The 19,362-nt window shown below is 50.1% G+C and overlaps 2 protein-coding genes across 3 annotated transcripts in view; one reads left to right on the top strand and one right to left on the bottom strand.

Moving 5' to 3' along the window:
- The window catches only part of LOC135818825 (phospholipase B1, membrane-associated-like), an 18,360-nt gene extending 15,203 nt beyond the window's left edge, over positions 1 to 3,157 (top strand). The window contains exons 14-16 of the mRNA XM_065332050.1: positions 1,001 to 1,099; positions 1,382 to 1,447; positions 2,668 to 3,157. Of these exons, the coding sequence (XP_065188122.1) occupies positions 1,001 to 1,099; positions 1,382 to 1,447; positions 2,668 to 2,787 (285 nt within the window). The 3' untranslated portion in view covers positions 2,788 to 3,157. The remainder of the gene's footprint in view (positions 1 to 1,000; positions 1,100 to 1,381; positions 1,448 to 2,667) is intronic.
- A 581-nt stretch (positions 3,158 to 3,738) lies between these two features.
- Positions 3,739 to 18,489, bottom strand: LOC135819312 (mucin-17-like). 2 transcript variants are annotated; one of them, XR_010553893.1, is made up of 9 exons: positions 18,132 to 18,489; positions 13,218 to 13,268; positions 12,608 to 12,715; positions 8,308 to 11,538; positions 7,146 to 7,646; positions 6,172 to 6,368; positions 5,502 to 5,610; positions 4,552 to 4,842; positions 3,739 to 3,818 (listed from the first exon to the last, which is right to left on the bottom strand). XR_010553893.1 is itself a non-coding variant. In XM_065332495.1 (8 exons), the coding sequence occupies exons 1-8, from the start codon at positions 18,408 to 18,410 to the stop codon at positions 4,648 to 4,650; spliced, it is 4,671 nt and encodes a 1,556-aa protein (XP_065188567.1). In that variant the 5' UTR covers positions 18,411 to 18,489; the 3' UTR covers positions 3,739 to 4,647. The 2 variants fall into 2 exon arrangements, 1 of the variants encoding a protein (XP_065188567.1); XM_065332495.1 differs by having other exon boundaries at positions 3,739 to 4,842.
- Between the last annotated feature and the right edge of the window lie 873 nt (positions 18,490 to 19,362).

Raw genomic sequence — 19,362 nt, 5'->3', positions numbered from 1 at the left:
TGTGCTGCTGATAAGCCATTATTCCTTGGCAACGGGTCCGATAAGTGCCCGGTGTAGAGGCGTACCCCAATCTGGTAACTCAGTGAGTGCGTTCGATTATGCACGCGAATCGATTCATGAATCCATTCATGAATCGATTCGTGCTATTCACATCACCCCATGTGAATAGGGTGAATGGATTCCGAATCGATTCCAGGGCGCATGACATGAAAATCGAACGACTTGAATGCATTCGAATAGATTCATGAAACAATTCAAGTGCATAATCGAACGCAGCCAGTTTGTGCCGCGCATGTCCAGTTCTGAGTCCTGTTGACCAGTATGTACTGAAGTACAGTCAACTTGGCGTATAACGACACTCGGCGGGGCATCAGAAAAGTGTCCTTATTCGCGAAGTGTCCTTATAATGTACCCGAAGTCTCATTATATGTATTACAGTTAAATGGGACTTTGCTCTGGGCATGGACATCTGTCGTTATTCGCGAGTTGTCGTTATTAGCGAAGTTGACTGTACGTACATGTCCAGTTGTGCCTTGTGAGGTCTGAGTCCTGGTCTCCAGAGTGTGTGTGTGTGTGTGTGTGTGTGTGTGTGTGTGTGTGGAGGGGGGGGGGGGGGGGGGCATGTATGAATGTATAATCTACACACGAGCACATGGGAACTGCATGCACGTGTTGACTTGCCTACCAGCTCACCTCTACCAGTGTCCCAACTGACATTGTCCCATACATACTGGGTGTATATCACGTGTAGAGTTTCACGCGCTAGCGATCATGTGCTGTCTGATGATCGCTAGCACCTGACACCTGGAGTTACTGCAGTAACACTATGATTCTATTCTCTGATTCTACCTAGGGATTCTACCTAGGCTAGGGTGACAAGCGTAGAGCATTTAGGACGATGACGACGACGATGGTGATGATGATAATGAAGGTGCTGCTTTGTTAATCACAGTTTGTTGTTTCCGTGTTGTTCGTGCTTGTCTTTCTGCTTTTCCCATAGGCTGATGGCAAGCCAGACTTCAGCCTGTTTGCTGTGGATTGTTTCCACTTCAGTGGCAAGGCACACGCCACAGCTGCCAACACCCTATGGAACAGTCTAGTTAGTACTGCAGCGGTTTAATGTGTGTGTGTGTGTGTGTGTGTGTGTGTGTGTGTGTGTGTGTGTGTGTGTGTGTGCGTGTGCGTGTGTGGCAGAGAGAGAGAGAGAGAGAGGGAGGGAGGGAGGGAGGGAGGGAGGGGGAGGGAGAGAGAGGGAGGGAGAGGGAGGGAGAGAGAGGGAGGGAGAGTGACTGAGAGAGTGAGATCCCAGTGCTGTCAGCTCTGTATCAAATCACTGTTGCTAATTCTGAGTTCTCATCTTTGTTTCCCTGTTCTCCCTTAGATAACACCTGTTGGCCAAAAGCCCACTCACTGGCGTGAACATGATCCTCTATTCTGCCCATCTGAGGTAGGTGTTGTGTGCTTTCAGTACCCCCCCCCCCCTTTCAATCCTCAAAGCAAACACACATGCTCTCTGTCTGTCTGTCTGTCTGTCTGTCTCGTGTGGCAAAAGCTTGATAATTATGAGAACACACCAGCACAGGGCCAGCCATGGGATTCATACATGTAAATGCACTATCCACGAGTGTCTGTCTGTCTGTCAGTGTACAAATATTGTTTAAAGTCAACAAATATCCGGCGCAAACCGTTATTTATTTTCGGCTATTTTCGGCCTGGTCAAGTTTGGCCGAAAATTTGTTTTGTAAGGTTCAGTGTGACAGTGTATACAGGCGGCAGCAGTGCAGGCCGAAAATTTGATGCGGCCGAAATGGGTTTTAGCCGTGGGAGGCCGAAATTTGAATGGGCCGAAAATTTGTTGACTTACAGTAGGCGAAAAAGTCACGGATGGATCCAATCAAGAGTACATAACCCCCCAGAGTGTGCAACGCCTGATCCAGCTCTGCATAGGGTCTTGCTCGAGCGGAATCGGATCTTTGCGTCATAATACCGTACACATCTGAAGGGAACCCGGGGAGTCGCGGGTACTCTTGGATCAAAAACAATGGTGCCCTGCCTCGAGACCGGCCTTGCGCTGGTGTGAAGTGTACGCATGACATCAGAAGATCCGATTCCGCTCGACCAAGACCCTACACAGAGCTGGATCGGCGTTGCACACTCTGGGGGGTTATGTACTCTTGATCCAATGCATCTAGGGTCTGGATCCGAATCCAGATTTGACCAAAACGATCCCAGCCTAAGGCCAAGTAAAAAAAAAAGCTAGATGATCGTCCCCGTCCGCCCCAGTTTTTGTCAGCGCCCCAAGAAATATTTTATTTTTTAAATCGTGAGTTTTTGCCGAAATCGTTGGTTTTTTACCGATCGCGGATGCAGGAAACATGTGCACGCTTTGTTTAATACTTTCTTTACTATATGGACCACATACTACTAGTATATCACAACGTCAGTATCGATCTGCTGAAGAAAGAAAAAGAAAAAAAGAAAAAAAAAGAAAAAAAGAGAAAAAAACCTTGATGTTGTTGTGTACACTGTGTGCATGAGAGGGTAAAAAGTAAAAAAATAAAAATAAAATCCTCCCGCCCTCCCCGATTTTTCCAAAAAAAAGGACGATCATCTAGTAATTTTTTTTACTCGGCCTAATGGTCCATTTGTTTGTCTGTTTGTGTGCAGGCACATCCGTATTTGGCCACCGCTAAAAACTCCCATGCCCCAAGGAGGAACAGCCGTCTTCCACGCAAACGTTCGCATCGTAGTCACCATCACCACACTGCTCCCTCGCATGCCTTGTAGGCGTGTGTGTGTGTGTCATGATGATTGTGTTCCATACCGGTATCCGATATGTACTACCAGCCCGGAAAATAGCACAAATCCAGATTTTGACATTCTGTCGTCCTGCAGACGCTAGTTTCGTATTCACATGATTGCAGGCTCTATTTTTCGTACTGCGAAGTACTGTAAATGTAGGAATGGTGATTCCTCCTGGACGAGTGAGTCTTGAATCCAGAGTCTGTCGCCGCCGCACTGTGACTATATTTTGAGAGTATCCAACGCACACCAGTTCCTGGATGGATGCACATCTATTTTCATAAAATTTCTGGTGTACTTTTTTTGATTTTTTTCACTTTTTGTACTAACTTGACAGCCTCCATCCAACTCTCCTTGCTGTGTCCATATAAGTCACATGGTGACTTTGTGTGCTTGAAAGCGGGGTACCATGGATCTGGGAATGTACTGTTGTGGACATTGAAATCCAGTGGAATGACCGGGGCTGGCGTCTTTACTGCCCAAGGTACACACACACACACACACACACACACACACACACACACACACACACACACACACACACACACACACACACACACACACACACACACACACACACACACACACACACACACACACACACACACACACACACACACACACACACACACACACACACACACACACACACACACACACACACACACACACACACACACACACACACACACACACACACACACACACACACACACACACACACACACACACACACACACACACACACACACACACACACACACACACACACACACACACACACACACACACACACACACTGTAGTTCATGCATACACTGGCAAAATGAACCAACAGTGCTGGCAGCTGCAATACAAGAGTCGTAAAAAAAATACCGGTATGCATGCACGAAGAAGGCCAATCAGGACTATAATAATTATTCTTGCCACCACAAGAAACGTAACAATCTCCGCTACATATACATCCACTAGTCCCCGTCTCTGGCAGCTGGTCAGGCAGGACTTGTTCATCTCTTCCTGATATAAAGCAAGAGATGCACATAACATGGGTGTGTTGGTTAAAAAAGGACAGAAAGAAAAAGAAAGAACCTCACATTTATAGACATGAATTTAATTATGGTCCAGTGAAATGTCTGTGTGTGAGGGGGGGGGGGGGGGGGGGGAGAGAGAGAGAATAAAAAGCGTACGTGATGCAGACGCCGCTAAACTAGAAATAAGCGCGCCATAACATAACCATACATCTCGATAATGTGAAGACGGCACGACAAGAGAAGGTAAAGCAATGCCATGCATGCAGTACTATGCACCATAACAACCTCAGTTTGGACACCACACACACACGCACACACACACGCACACACACACACAGGTTGTACTGCAGAGTGTAGACCGTACTCCCACTCCTACATGTACAGCGCTGCGAGTGCAGAACACACCGCTGACTAAACGAACAAAGAAAACAAGCCGTCCAGCATCTAGCTACGGATATTCTAACTAAAGCTGGTACCAGCTGCTGCGGAGTAGCCAGAGCAATGAGCAGCCAAACCGCAACCACTAAAATAGATTATTCTAAATCTACCAAAATAATACCTACCTGCTAGGTCACCAAGCCACTACACATGCGCTGTACTGGGCAGAGGTATGTAACAGTACCTGGGCAGTGAACGCGTACCAGTTATAAAGATAAGGAAGACGCGAGCAAGGAGACAAGTCATTTGACACAACAAATCCGTTACTACGTCTAACTTACTATGGTCTTGAATCCGCACAGTCGCAGGTAATGCTCCGTGTGCGTGTGTGTGTGTGTGTGGCGGATTGTAAAGTGATCAAAGCGACATGAAGCTGCTTATTGACTAGTGCGTGACGTGGATGCCGAGCCACGCACCGTCGGTGCTTTGAAACCGGTGCGGAACAGGCCCATCATCATCTGCATACTCTGCTTCTGCGTGAGACTGTGCGACGAGGACGAGGCCGACCTGCGGCCACCGGTGCCCGCAGCACTCTTGCCGGCGTCGGCCATTGACGCTCCAAACATGCTCAGCTGTACGTGTAGATGTGCAGGTGTGGGCGTAACACACATGTACATACGCACACACAAGCATACACACACCGTCACAAGACAGATAGTAGATAGCAGATGCACTGAGAAATATTGGTATTCCCGCACACCAACAAGCAATACAGGGTACAGATTGTGACCCGAGGAGAAGGGGTGGGGTGGTCGTGCAGACCTTTTTGGACGCGACTGTCTCATATTAATTTTACAAGTCAGCCATGTAAAGTGAGCCCTTCCCAGTTCTCAGGAAAAGCACATGTAAAAGCAGTAGCTCTTGACAGTAGGTCTGAAGCAGTCTACCTCAAGAAGACTGGCAATAGTCAGAGACACAGCACATATGTGTACATGTAGTGAAATGTCACAGTCAACAGACACTCTAGTACTGTATTGTACTTTGTGAAGATGCCTCGTGTGTGCACGCTGAACATACATATTTTTTGTAGTGCGACTTTCCACGCGAGTCATGAAGCAGTGCAGCGTAGCGCAGTACAAGATGCACAGATCAGTCGACAACTGCTCACGAGGGAGATGGGGGAGGGGGGGGGAGAGAGAGAGAGAGAGAGAGAGAGAGAGAGAGAGAGAGAGAGAGAGAGAGAGAGAGAGAGAGAGAGGCACACACACACCTACAAGCTAGCAGGACTTACCGAAGTCTCTCCCCTCAGTGTGTTATCTCGCTGACTGAAGAGAGTGCGACGACGCCCGGTACCGGCTTGTGATGAATTTAACGTTGAGAAGGCCACAGACTGACGCCGACTACACACAACAAAACAACAAGATTCCAACACAACGAACACAAAGGTGAGCACACAGGTGAGCACACAGGTATTACACTTAGTAGGAGCAAACACATCAGTTGTTCCCGTTTGCTCTTTTGCCTGTGTATCGCCTGAAGAGAAGGCAAGAAAGTTTTCTTGCGAAAAACATTTCAGAATGTTGTTGAAGATCCTGAAGTTTGTGCTCCTACTGAGTATTATAGCACGTTGTTGTCTCTGAGGAAATCTCTTACACAGGTGTTGTGCATACAGTCAGACCTCGCTTATCCCGTCCTCTTTCATCCGGATCCCTCGCGTATCCGGAAGAAAAATAGCTGGTTACAGATTTACAGCATACGTAGTGCATCCAACATATCCGGTGTTCGGTTATCCGGTTCCCTCGCGTATCCGGATATTTTTATGGAAAACGGATGTGTGCGGCTAAGGGAGGTCTGACTGAAATATCAATACAAACTGTGCTGCAAGCGCTCGCACTGACATGTACAGCACCACGGGATCGGCATGAACAGAGCACGGTGGGATGGGAAATAGAGATTCTCACCTGTCAGAACCGGTGGCAGCTCCATCCATGGACAGTCTGGTACTGTTAGCGTTTGGCTCGCACATGGACACCATGGACTCCCGGCTTGCCAAGGTGCTGTTACGCAGTATGCTACGACGGCGATTGACACCATTGGCCTTGCCGGGCACGGGCGATATGGACGGTGCTCCAGCCAGCATGTGACTCAGACGACGGCGCTACACACACGCACACACACACACACAGAGGAGAAACACACAGCAAATTAATCCAACAGTGAAAACTGCCTAGTATGCACAGGGTGTAAGATTTACTATAGTGTAGTACGTACTTTTCGCAGTTGATGAAAAACTGGCACACTTGATTGCAGCACATCATTTTGATACAGTCAGACCTCGCTTATCCGGTCCTCTTTTATCCGGATCCCTAGCCTATCCGGAAGAAAATAGCTGGTTACAGATTTACGGCATACGTAATGCATCCAACATGACCGGGGTTCGTTTATCCGGTTCCCTCGCTTATCCGGATATTTTTTGAGGAAAACGGATGTGTGCGGTTACGCGAGGTCTGACTGCATGCATCATGATTTGCACTCTTGCAATATGGCCAGTAAGTACTTCGGCTAGGCAGTACTTTTTCCATGTTCCCTTGTAGGTATGTCTTTCCAGGTTTTGACTGTACATACAATGCAGCATCAATGGAGACTTCAACCTCCTAAGCATCATAGACATCATAGCATCATGCAGTAAATAACAAACAAGACATGCAATCACAGTACGGTGTCCATGGTGCTCTATCCTTTTAACCAATTAGACACGGCACGCATCAGGTCACGGCTGTGTGGATCACAATCCGAATCATGCTGTGGTGTAGAACTAACCGAGCATGTGTACGTGATTGCCAACAGAGACCCAGTAGGTCAATACTGCACACACCCACACACACACACATGCACACACGCACCCACAACACATTTTTTTCTTCCAACCACTGACCTTCTCAACAGACGGTTGCTTGTTGGCTTTCTGAGTGGGATCCACAAGAGCGCCTGGCACTTCGAAACCATCCGTGTCTCGTATAACAGCAGTAGCAGCAGCAGCAGCTTGTCGGCCGGTTTGCTGCGTTGGAGTCTTGAGGGTCTTGAGCGACTTGCTGCGCTTGATACCACGGCGCATGCTGCGGCCGCGACCGGGAGCAGTGTTCTCCCCGGCTGGTTGTTCTTCAACGCCAGCAGCGTCAGCATCATCACCCGCTGACGTGACAGACGGCTTGTGGCCCACGGAGCGGGTGCGCTTGCGAGCATTGGTGTTCTCCTGCAAAGCTAGAGGCGGCTGCTGTTGCTGCCCGGCATCTCCAGCAGCCGGCGGTGATGGCGGAGCTGGCGCGGTGTCGAGGGGACACGCTGCAATGACCGGACTGGCAGTCGGAGAGGCTGCTCCGTTGGCCGACGATACCCGCTTCTTACGCTTGCCACGTGGTGTGTCGCCATCCGCAACCTAGAACAAAGAGGAACGTTGACATGGAACAGACAGGGTAGTCAGCTATCAAGCAAGCGCAGTGACACGACGCACAGGCGGCAGTGAATGTGTGCTAGATTCAACACACCTCACCCTCGGCACGACTATGGTTCTTCATGATAACGTGCCGCGAGTGGAGAGAAGACCGAAAAAGCATAGCTGAGAGCAGAAAGCAAGGAAACCAGTTGAATGGCTCTACTTGCAAAGCACGAAGCTGGTCAATGCCAACCATTACCTGGAGCATTACCTGGAGACCCCCTAGATAGGCCTTTGGGGAAACCTTGAATACAGTGTATAAATACACAAGAGAGAGAGAGAGAGAGAGAGAGAGAGAGAGAGAGAGAGAGAGAGAGAGAGATAGAGAGAGAGGCAAAGGGGAAGCTGTGTTGTAACTCAAGAGTTTCAGGCAACTGATGGCTCCAAAACACGCTACTTCATTCCGGTGTATAAGTAAATAAATCAACTAGGACAGGTGTGTGAACATGTAACCGGAGACCAACAGCAAAAGCAGTAATATGACCATAGACACTTTATCTTTTATTGAGAGTATAGCCGTGTGGTTAGACGAGCAGGCAGAAATGCCTGTGTATCTGGTGAAGTAAAGTAAAAACAAACAAACAAACAGAAGAGAACAACTCACCGCAGCAGATGCTGAAGCCGAGCGTCGCTTGCCAGAACGGCGGAGAGAGCGCCGTCTCGACACAGGCGAGGCGGCATGTTTCTCACCCGCCACCATCGCCGTCGTCTCTTCAGCCTCGTACAGCACTACATCCATGTCGTTGCTCTCAATCACATCGTCGTCGTCATTGGCCGGCGACGATGCACACACAGCACTCGCTGCTGCTCCAGTGGCCGGCACCTCCACAGGGCACATTGATTCCTCAGAGAATGCAGGTGGCAAGGGGCTGGGAGTACCAGCGTCTCCGCCAGTGGACTGAGCGTCTGCCTCCGACACTTGCCATACGACAACAGAAGGCTGCTGCAGCAGTGCTGTGCTTTGACCAACAGTATCCTCAAAGTCCGGCGTCTTCTGCACCACCTCCAGCAGCTTGGCAATGCGCTGGCTGTGGTTTGTTGTTCGGCGTTTTGTAGCGGCCGGCTTGCCAGAGCTGAGCTTAGCAACACGGCGCGGACCAAAGGATATACAGCCATTGGGAGAGAGCGATGGACCAGGCGTTTCCTTCGCCGCGACAACGCTGAGTTTGTTGCTGTTCTCGGCAGCACAAGTAGACGGTGTTAGTGTTGCTGGACTACGGTCAACAATCTCATTATCACATCCTTCGTCGTCGTCATTGTTGCCTTGTTCCTCTGCGGCGACGGCAAACCTGGACTTGGCCGGGACTTCAGGGAAGGAGGGCAGTACGCGGAACGAGGCGCCGCGTCGTAAGCTCTCACGCCGCCCGGCTGGCGTTGTCACACTGTCTGCACTGCTGGTGCTAGCACGACGTGACTTCTTCCCGGTTTGGGTACTGCTGCCCGCGACTTCATTTTCCTTGGCGGATGGCGCCGCCTTGGATAGTCGCAAGCTTGAACGACGACGAACGAGGGCTTGCTTGAGAGATTGCGACGGCGGCGGCTCCTTGGACAGCTGGTCTGCTTGCTGCTTGGCCGACTTTCCACTGGCACCGGGCAGCATCTTTGACAGCGCAGCAGAAAACGACTTGGAGTGGTTCAGAGACCGTCGCAGTTTCCTTGCCCTTCCTTTTTCCTGGATGAGCTCGGAGCCAGCAGAGGAAAGTGACGACGCCGTGGCATCGTTGACCGACACTAGCGAAGCAGCGTCGCAGATGTCGCGCGGGCTGTGCGGGATAGTGGCACTCGTCGACTGCCGACGCTGTTGTTGTGGAGACAGGGCCGTGTCCGCGTCCGACGCTGTGTTTGCCGTCGTCGGAGCATGGCTGCTGACATTACTGACTAGGCTAGTAGACGACATAGCGCTAAGCACGGGGCTTTCGTCTACACGCTGTTCCGAAGCAGCAGCAGCACTGGCAACACTTAGAGGTGATTTGTTCAGTCGGAGACTGCGAGTGATCGGTGTGCTATCGAGGCTGGACGCGGAGGAGTCCAGCAGAGCACGCTGCAAGTTCTTAGTCTTCTTACTCTTCTTCTTCTTGGAGGCAGCGACAGGCGATGAGGATGGGTTGGGTGAACTGACTTCAGTAGCAGCAGTGGACAGTCGTTTGCTTGGAGTGCTACAAATCAGTGCTTGCGACCGGCTCTGCACACTTCCCTCCTGCACAGTACAGCGACTAGGAGCACGGCTTCTGGAAAGCGTGGTGTTCTCCTCATCTTCTTCGATGATCGGCGACGGCAGTAACGCGCCAAACGCCTCCCTCGCCGAGCAGGTCTGCAGAGTTTTGGGCGATGCGTCGTAGGAGAGAGGCTCCTCAAGCGCCTCAGCGTCAGTGTGCATGGTGGCTAGCTGCTCTGCAGAGTTCTGTAACGTGTCAGATGGCAAGCTATCCGGCGGGTTTACAGCTTTGGCTGAGGGAGAAAACGAGACCAGGGACTGGCGCTTGGCTGCTTTCTTGCGCTTGTGCGTCTTGCGTCGCAAGGGCGTGCTCTGTGTTTCAGCTTGGGCGGCAGTGTGTGCTTCGTCTTCCAGGTGGTCGGCTGATGGCTGAACTTTGTCCTCACAGTCAACTACCCTCACCTCCTCCTCCTCCACTGGAAGGACTATTTCCGGCACTGAAGCATCAGAATCGGAAGCAATCAGTCGACGATGCTTGCCTTGATAGGTAGTGGCAGCGGCAAGCGAAGAATCAGGGGAGACGCTGGTGTTGCTGCTTGCCGCCTTAGCAGAAGGAGAAAACGTGACCAGCGATTTGCGCTTGGCGGCTGCCTTCTTGCTCTTCCGAGGCTTGATGTGCCCTTGGGTGGTACGGACATCTTCCTCGTCCTCCTCCTGCTGCGGAGGAGCAATTGCCGGCAAAGATGCATCGGAATCAGATAGAATTTGGTGCCTCCGACGACGACGGTCACTTGGCCGCGGAGCAGCAGCAAATGAAGAATCAGGAGTGATACTGGTGTTACTACTGGCCACTTTAGCAGAAGGAGAAAATGTCACCAGCGATTGGCGCTTGGCTGCTTTCTTCTTTTTCTGCTGCAGTTGCTTGGTCTCACTGACTGCATCAACACCTTCCTCGATTGGAGACGCGATAGCCAGCGGCATAGATGCATCAGAATCGGAAACAATCTGTAGACGACAACGGCTGCCTTGTTTAACAGCAGCAGGAGCGGCAAACGAGGAATCAGACATTACTAAAGTGGTCCGTGATCTACCGGTGGCCGTGCGTCTTAGATTCACCATTGAGTCATCGGCGACGTCGGAATCAGCAGAGGGCTCGTGATTGTGGAACGCATGCTGCTGCGGCGGCGACGGCTCCGTGGCTACGCTGGAGACAGCAGGTGATGACGCACTTCGGTGTGACGCCAGACTGGCATCCAGAATGTGACGTGCGGCAGATTCAGAGCTATCTTCATCGCTGCTGTCCGAGTCGATTTGCTTGACGAAACGCTTCCGCTTTTGAATACGTTCAGCACGGGTTCGCTTCTTCATGCGCGCCTTGCGGGCGGTGGTATGCTTACTGGGTGTAGGCATGGTGGTCTCCTCACCACAAGCTAGATGGCCGTCACCATCAGCTGGACCTTCGGCAAAGGAGAGGTCCGAGCTGCTGCTTTTACGTTTAGGATGATGTGATGGCGCATCGCCTGTCTCCGAGGATGGTGATGGGACAGTCATTGGTGGACTAGCAGCAGAATTTTCAGTCGCCGGCAAAACCACATGGCTGCTACTGGTCTGTGTGGTATGGCTGCGAGTGGCAACAGGCTGTCTGCAATCTGCTTCTTGCTGTACATCATGGAAGGCAGTCTGCAAGTGCATAAAACAAACACAGAGAGAGAGAGAGAGAGAGAGAGAGAGATGCACACACACAGGCAGAGAATTAAAAAAAAAAAAAGGGGTCCATGCTACATACACACATACGTGCAAGGAACAAACAGCAGCTCTCTTTGCAACAGCACGTGTACACAACCTGCTGGTAAGACCAACAAGAGTTCCATCTGCCCTCCCTGCCAACAACCAGCCACACCGATCACCCACACCACAACACGGGGGCTTCCAAGACGGAGTTACATATCATCTTCCAGGCATCAGACAACCAAGCTACATGTAAATGAACTCAACAGTAGAACGTCCCCCCTATATCCACAGCAACGGTGATAACTATCAGTGGACACACAGCTGCTACTTGTTGCACTCTGGATCTAACTCTGCTCAGCTAGCACCTACACGTGATGAGCTGAGCTAATACATAATAGCACTTGCTTCTGCACACACTGTGCGCAGTCACAGCCTCTAGAGAGCGGATGTGCTAGTTTCATACGATTGGTGACAATCCACTGAACGTATTGTACGTATAGAGATGATGAGAATGCCATCATCACATACGATAGAGATGATGAGAATGACATGATCACATACAATAGAGATGATGAGAATGACATAATCACATACGGACGTGCAGACGCGAGAGACTGAGTGCGAAATCGACACAGCGCCATGACTGTTATAGTCAGCGGGGAATATGGTCGGGGGAGAGGGGAAATTGTGCGGAGCACGCGTATCCACAGTTGAACCTCCGCTACACTAAGCACACCAAGCTACTTGCCTATAAATGTAGACGTACAGCGGAGAAGCAAACATGCCCAGACTAGGAGCAGAGTGGCGCGCGTACAGACAGACGGCACCTCACAAACGGGTTCACAGCCAAAAATTAAAAATTAATTTCACGATTCGCGTTAGACTCGGCTGGAGGCCGAGTTTTCCGCATCCGTAGGGACACCACCAACCTCTCCGGATCAAGGTGCAGATGCAGCTACTAAAAAGCACACAAAATTCCGAACCTCCAAACCTTGTCCAACACAAGAAGACAACTCACCATCATCTCGGTGAGCTGCTCGGACAACGCCTTACGCTCCTGCTGCCAACGCATGCGCTCCTCGGACATAGCCCGGCTCAGGTCGTCAATTCTCTTCGTACGTGGAGTCTGAAGGCAACATGATACAAACAAAGGAGAAAGAGAGACTTAAATAGTCACAGCAACTGATCTCTGCAACGTTCTCGCTCATAAAACAATTATTGGATTAAATAATAGGACAGTCTTTTGTGAAGGGGACACAAAGTCAAAGGTTAAGATCAGGCAATTAGCTAATACTGGCCCAGCCCATGCTGCATTAGTCGGGTTGAACATCTTCTACCATTGGTTGGCTTTGCAAAGTTTGCAGTGAACCTGGAAAGTAAAATTTCGGGGAAAATTCCAGAGCGAAGTGATCAGATGCACAAAATGACTCTATATAAAGCTGCAAGTCAGATACTAGTACCACAACCAGCATGACAGTGAACGCACAGGTTGCCAGCTGGCTGTATACTGGCCAGCCAAGGAATAAAATGAAAACCTCACATGCAGTCTTGGCAGAATCCGCACATGTACTAAAGTAGTCGGCTTCTCTTCGCACATGGGTACGCCGTACACAGTGCAGTGCGCATACCTTTTCAGCAGGACGCGCAAAGTACTGCTGCCGAAACTGCTCCAGCTCCTCCTAGCATTGGACAGAAGCAGAACAATTGATGGCACAGTCGTTAATGTTTGACTTAAACACTGACCAAATATAATGGCGCGTGTAAAAGGAAATCGTTGTTACTTATTCCACTGTATACCGTGAAATTATTGCCATGGTCTAATTTCTGCCAAATTCGTGACCATGTGGAAATCGCGAAATTTAGACAGCGCGAAAGGAGATCCATGAAAGGTTTAGCAAGAATGCCATACTGCAATCGCAAAATTAAAACCTCGCAAACTGGTCCGGATTCTGAAAACGCGGACTAAAAACGCCGCGAAAATTTCACGCTTTACCGTGCTTGTCAGCAAGCACTGTTGAAACCATGCCGCCGGTTGTGACACGCAGGGCAAATTAGATACGTTGCTTGTGAATGGTGGGTGCATGCGTGTGAGTGTGTGTGTGTGCGTGTGTCCTGCAGTAGAGCTGCACGCCAAAAAAGCACACAACTAACGTGCAAGCCTGACTGAGTGGAAACGACGTTCTTGGGCACGGGATCAAGAGTACAGGACACCCGGAGTGTGCAGCTCTTATGGGCTGCTGTCACGACGAAATTCCCTGATTACATCATCATCATCATCATCATCATCATCATCATCATCGTTGCACTCAATGACGGCTGCCTTTGCTTCGGAAAAGGCTGAGGCAGTGTTGCTAGTCGATGCTCGCAATGCCTTCAATAGCTTGAATCGCCGCGCTGCATTGCACAATATTGCTCGAGTATGCCCCCCGCTAGCACAAATAACATTGAATACTTACCAAGACCCTGCATCCCTCTTTGTGCGTGGTGGCCAGTCTTTATTGTCACAGGAGGGCACAACCCAGGGTGACCCTCTTGCGATGGCCATTTATGCCACGGCTCTCACCCCTCTCGTCAAGTCAGTCGGAACCAATGTTGCAGATGTGTGCCAGGGATGGTTTGCAGATGACTCGGCAGCTGCCGGAGGGCTCTCCCCATTGCGAAAGTGGTACAACCTCCTTAAGGAAGAGGGCCAAAAATACGGCTACAACATCAACGAAACAAAAACGCAACTACTCGTCAAGCCTGGCTTTGAGTCCTTGGCTGCCGAGACTTTTGGTGACACAACTATCCACGTCAAGTCTCGTGGCGTACAGTATCTGGGCGCTGCTATCGGGACTGAGGCATTCCTCGGAGAATTCAAAGAGACAAAAGTAGAAGAGTGGGTGAAACATACAGAGATTTTAGCAAATTATGCCGCATCAGAGCCGCATGCAGCATACTCTGCGTTGACCCATGGCTTAGTCAACAGATGGAACTATGTGTTTCGAACTATGTCTGTTTCTGCGGAGGACTTGGCGCCGTTGGAGCTTCACTCCTCACTTCTACCGGAGCTCGTGGGACAACCGAGCGTGCCTCTGAAAGACATTGATATTCTAAAGCTCCCGACACGGGATGGTGGGATGGCCCTTCCGGACCTCACGACTCGACCACGGTTTGAGCACCAGGGCTCCAAGCAAGTGTCCGGACCTATGGTGAAGGAGGTTCTGGGCGATTTCGCTAAGGATAGCGATCCAATTTCTCTCGCTGGAGATGTGCCGGCTTCTGCAGATACTGCTGACCGTGGTGGAGCGTCTCCCACTCCCACGATGACGGCAACGGAGGTGCAGCCGCGGGAGGTCGCTGGCAACTCAAACCCTGGACCGGATGTGGCTGCTGATGTTGCTGGTGCTGGTACCCCCTTTCAGAGGATGATCGATGAAATGCGTCACAAAAAGCGTGTCGTCCACACCGAAAACCGGGAGCGCGCAAAGGCAGCCAGGAACAAAATAGTGGACACGAGCGATGAGATGACGAAGCGACGAATAGAAGAACACACGGAGAAAGGATCATCCTCATGGCTGAGCGTGCTGCCCCTGGCGGAGCATGGCTTTCGTCTCACCAAGCGTGACTTCCGGGATGCTCTGGCATTGAGATATGCATGGCCGCTAGCCAATACACCAGCAACCTGTGTGTGTGGTGAGCTGTTCTCAGTTGAGCATCAGCTATGTTGCGCCAGGGGCGGCTTCCCGACACTTCGTCATAACGAGATACGTGACCTGCTGGCGAGGGAATTGACTGAAGTCTGCACTGCCGTTTCGACAGAACCAGCGCTGCAACCTCTTTCTGGTGAGAGGTTTCCTCTTCGGTCAACGAACCGCCGAGAGGATGCGCGCCTGGACATAGCCGCTCGAGGGTTGTGGACCCGTGGGGAGGAAGCTTTTTTTGATGTAAGGGTATTTTGCCCAGATGCTCCTTCCTACGGGTCCAGAACCCTTCCTGCATTGTACCAGCAGCACGAGCGGCGTAAGTGGAACGAATATGGGCCAAGAGTCACAAATGTAGAAAGAGCCGCTTTCACACCTCTCGTGTTCTCTGTGCATGGTGGTTGTGGGAGGCTGTGCAATGTGTTCCTCAAGAGACTGTGCCAGATGCAGGCCGAGTCATCGGGATCTCACTATTCCCAGGTCATTGGTTTACTCCGCTGTCGGCTGTCTTTTGCTTTGCTGCGTGCTGCTGTGTTGTGCATACGTGGGGCTCGGTCACGGTACCACCATCCGGCGAGATGTTTTCATGATGTCTCGATTGCCGTGGCCGAGTCAGGTCTAGTTTGTTAAGTATCGTGCTGTGTCCTGACTGTGCAGGCGGGATTGGTATGGCGCTTACCCTTTTGTTGCTGTTTTGTTGCTTTCATGCCTTTAAGCATGTAATTGTGTTCAATTGTTGTATTTCATGGAAAAACGATCTTTGCGTTGGATTCATCTAAACTATTATTTGTGTAGGGTTCCAAAAAAAAAAAAAAAAAAAAAAAAATCATCATCATCATCATCATCATCATCATCATCATCATCATCATCGTCCAGTTAATGCGATGAGGGAGTTGGCCATTGTGGAGAGCGGCCTCTAACTAAATCTAAGCATGTGATTGAGTGGTCTCTGCATGTTGATCGGGTAGCGGAGTTCCATCACTGACGCAGTGTGCGGGTATTGCATTATGAATTGGTTGAGTAGATAGTTCCGGAATTAATTCCGTGTTCGATATTGTTTATTTTTTACATATTGTTTATTTTATTTTATTCGTGTTCGATATTGAATTTTAATTTTAATTTATTTATTTTTTACAAATATTGTTTTTATTCCATTTCACATTTTTCATTCGTGTTGGGTTTAACTACTCACTGTAATGCCACTATTCATGGCAGATCATCAAAAAAAATCATCATCATCATCATCATCATCAAACTTTTCCCGTTTGTGTCTTTCCCTCAAACCAGTGGATATGTTATGACTTGGGGCTCCCCGCGTGCTAGTTTGTACGTGAAGTGTGTGGGTTACGGTGAGGGCTGCGTCCCACCCGCCTGTGTGGAGTCACAGGAAGTGTGAGTTACGAAGTCTGAAGAAAATGTCTAACGGTCTCTGCTGGGATGACGACTACACCATAGCTCAGTGGCTAGAGCATCGCTGGCTACAAGAGAGGGTCCCTGGTTCGAGTCCTGGTGGTGACGGTCAATTTGTTCTTCAGACTTTTCCCGTTTGTGTCTTTCCCTCACACCAGTGAATATTACATCATTTAGTGATATATAATGCAAGCCTTGCCTGATAGGTAACATGTTTTCATGATGACAGCGTGAACAAGGCGAGGACTCCTGACTACAACCATAAACCGGTTGGTAGAGTCTCGGTCTTGCGACCATTTGAACCGTATGGGGCAATGCCCCGGTTCAGACCTTCATTATCTTTCTAGGGGGCGTAGGAAAATTGCCTGACCTCGTAATTAATACTTGGGAGATGAAATCCAGCCGTAACTGGTACAATCCTCTGACTGTGTGCTTTTTTGGAGTCTGTAATTTCGTTGTGTCTGCGCCTTTTTGCCAACTTCTGCCCATGGCGTCCTTCTCTCAGTTCGTTAGCTGCTTAACAGTAAAACATGTCATCACCAATGACTACTGTTGCGAGCATGGCCGCACCGGGACTTCACCCACCTCGTCTGCAGTGAGCACCTTCTCACAACACTAATCATTGGTGGTGACATGTTTTACTGTTGAACAGCTGACGAGCTGAGAGAAGGACGCCATGGGCAGAAGTTGGAAAAAATGCGCAGACACAACGAAATTACAGACCCCCAAAAAGCACACGGACAGGAACAAAAATAAGGAGCAATGACAGGCAACCACAGTCAGAGGATTGTACCAGTTACGACCGGATTTCTCCAAAGTACTAATTACGAGATCAGGGAATTTTCGTACGCCCCCTTAGAAAGATAATGAGGGTCTGAACCGGGGCATTGCCCCATATGGTTCAAATAGTGGCAAGACCGAGACTCTACTAACCGGTTCATGGTTGTAGTCAGGAGCACTGTTTCCCATACAGGGCGTCCTCGCCTTGTTCACGCTGTCACCGTGACATCATTTAGTGATGTAGTGTGCACAAGCAGGCCTCTTTCCGCACAACTGCAGCTCAGTTGTACGCACTACGCCACTTCCCACCTCAGATCTGCACCAAATATGATTGCTGGTTTCGACCAAAGGACAGCTCCATAGCGTATCGATTCCTCCGTCCAAGATTTCTTCGATATCTCTCCTGTCGAGGAGACCCACACCAATCACTGACCAGTCTCCAGCAGTACGTGTGTGCGTGCGTGTTTGCGCGTGTGTGCACACGTATGTGTGTGTGTGTGTGTATGCGTGTGTGTGCGTGCGTGTGTGCATGTGTTTGCGCGTGGCACTGTATGTATGTGCATATGCCCCAGGAGTAAGAAATGAAGAAACCAGTTGTCAAGTTTGCAGACATTGTCCCTATCCGACTGTGAAAGTACTAGTACGCAGAAATGCTCGCCTACACCTCACCTTCAGGTCACTCTGAGCTGTAAGCAGTTGGCAAGTGGCCGAGCGAAGCATCATGTTCTGGTAGTCCTGACGTATAAGGTCCACTCGCAGTTGCTGAGTAGACATCCATTCCGCACTGAGTGGCTGCGCTTTCGCACATACATCACGATACAATTGTTCGGCTGAGCACAAATCCAAGTCAGCATTCGAAGATGAGTCGAGCGACTCCAACCAGCCGTACTGAGCTCGAACTCTGGACAGAACATCATTGTATTGTTTTTCAACTGCTTGTAACTCCATCGTTACGGTAAGCAGCTGGTAAGCTTCATAGAAAGACCTTCTTGCTAAAAAGCTCAATCCAAAGCCAAAGCCAAAGGATCCATTTCAGCACTGAAAACTGACAACAAAACTGCCAAGAACATTTTCGCCTTCCCTGCTGTTTGAATCTCCCGCCATTGCCTAGCAACTGCGCATGCCTTACCGCGGGCGCAAAGTGATCAAGTCAAGACAAGTGCGATCGCACGCGAGATCCTAGCGAATCAGATTTTCCGCTAGAATCGCGCTTACGCGCATCACGACTGGGACCGCGACTGTCGCGATTGACAAGTTGCGACGAAATTGTGCGTCAAGTGCCTCATGTCATGGCATGGCATCATCCAAGACTGGCAAGAGTATACAGTCATAATAATATGACCCAGGGAGTAGTACAATACCGGTATTGTACTACTCCCTGGTCATAACCCCCCAGAGTGTGCAACGCGGCCGATCCAGCTCTGCCTAGCCTGGCATTATGCATAGTAGCAAGAGTTCATAACCCCCATGAACTCTTGATAGTAGGGTCCAGGGAGTCGTAAAATACCGGTATTTTACGACTCCCTGGTAGGGTCTTGGTCGAGCGGAATCGGATCTTCTGATGTCATGCGTACACTCGACTCGACTCCACACCAGCGCAAGGCCGGTCTCGAGGCAGGGCACCATTGTTTTTGATCCAAGAGTACATAATTATACCCGCGACTCCCCGGGTTCCCCTCAGATGTGTACGGCACGAGTAGTATGACGCAAAGATCCGATTCTCTCGCCCAAGAGTCAAGACCCGGTATACGTACCCTATGCAGAGCTGGACCCGGCGTTGCACACTCTGGGGGCCGGGGGTTATGTACTCTTGCATCATCTGATCATGGCATGCCCGCGCCCGCATTGCATATCGCACGCAAGCTGAGCAGGCGCTAGGCGAGGATGAGGTCGCTAAAAC

The sequence above is a fragment of the Sycon ciliatum genome, chromosome 6 (assembly GCF_964019385.1).
Source record: "Sycon ciliatum chromosome 6, ocSycCili1.1, whole genome shotgun sequence".
NCBI lineage: Eukaryota > Metazoa > Porifera > Calcarea > Leucosolenida > Sycettidae > Sycon > Sycon ciliatum.
The sequence above is the reverse complement of the archived record's forward strand: the minus strand, read 5'-3'. Positions and strand labels throughout refer to the sequence as shown.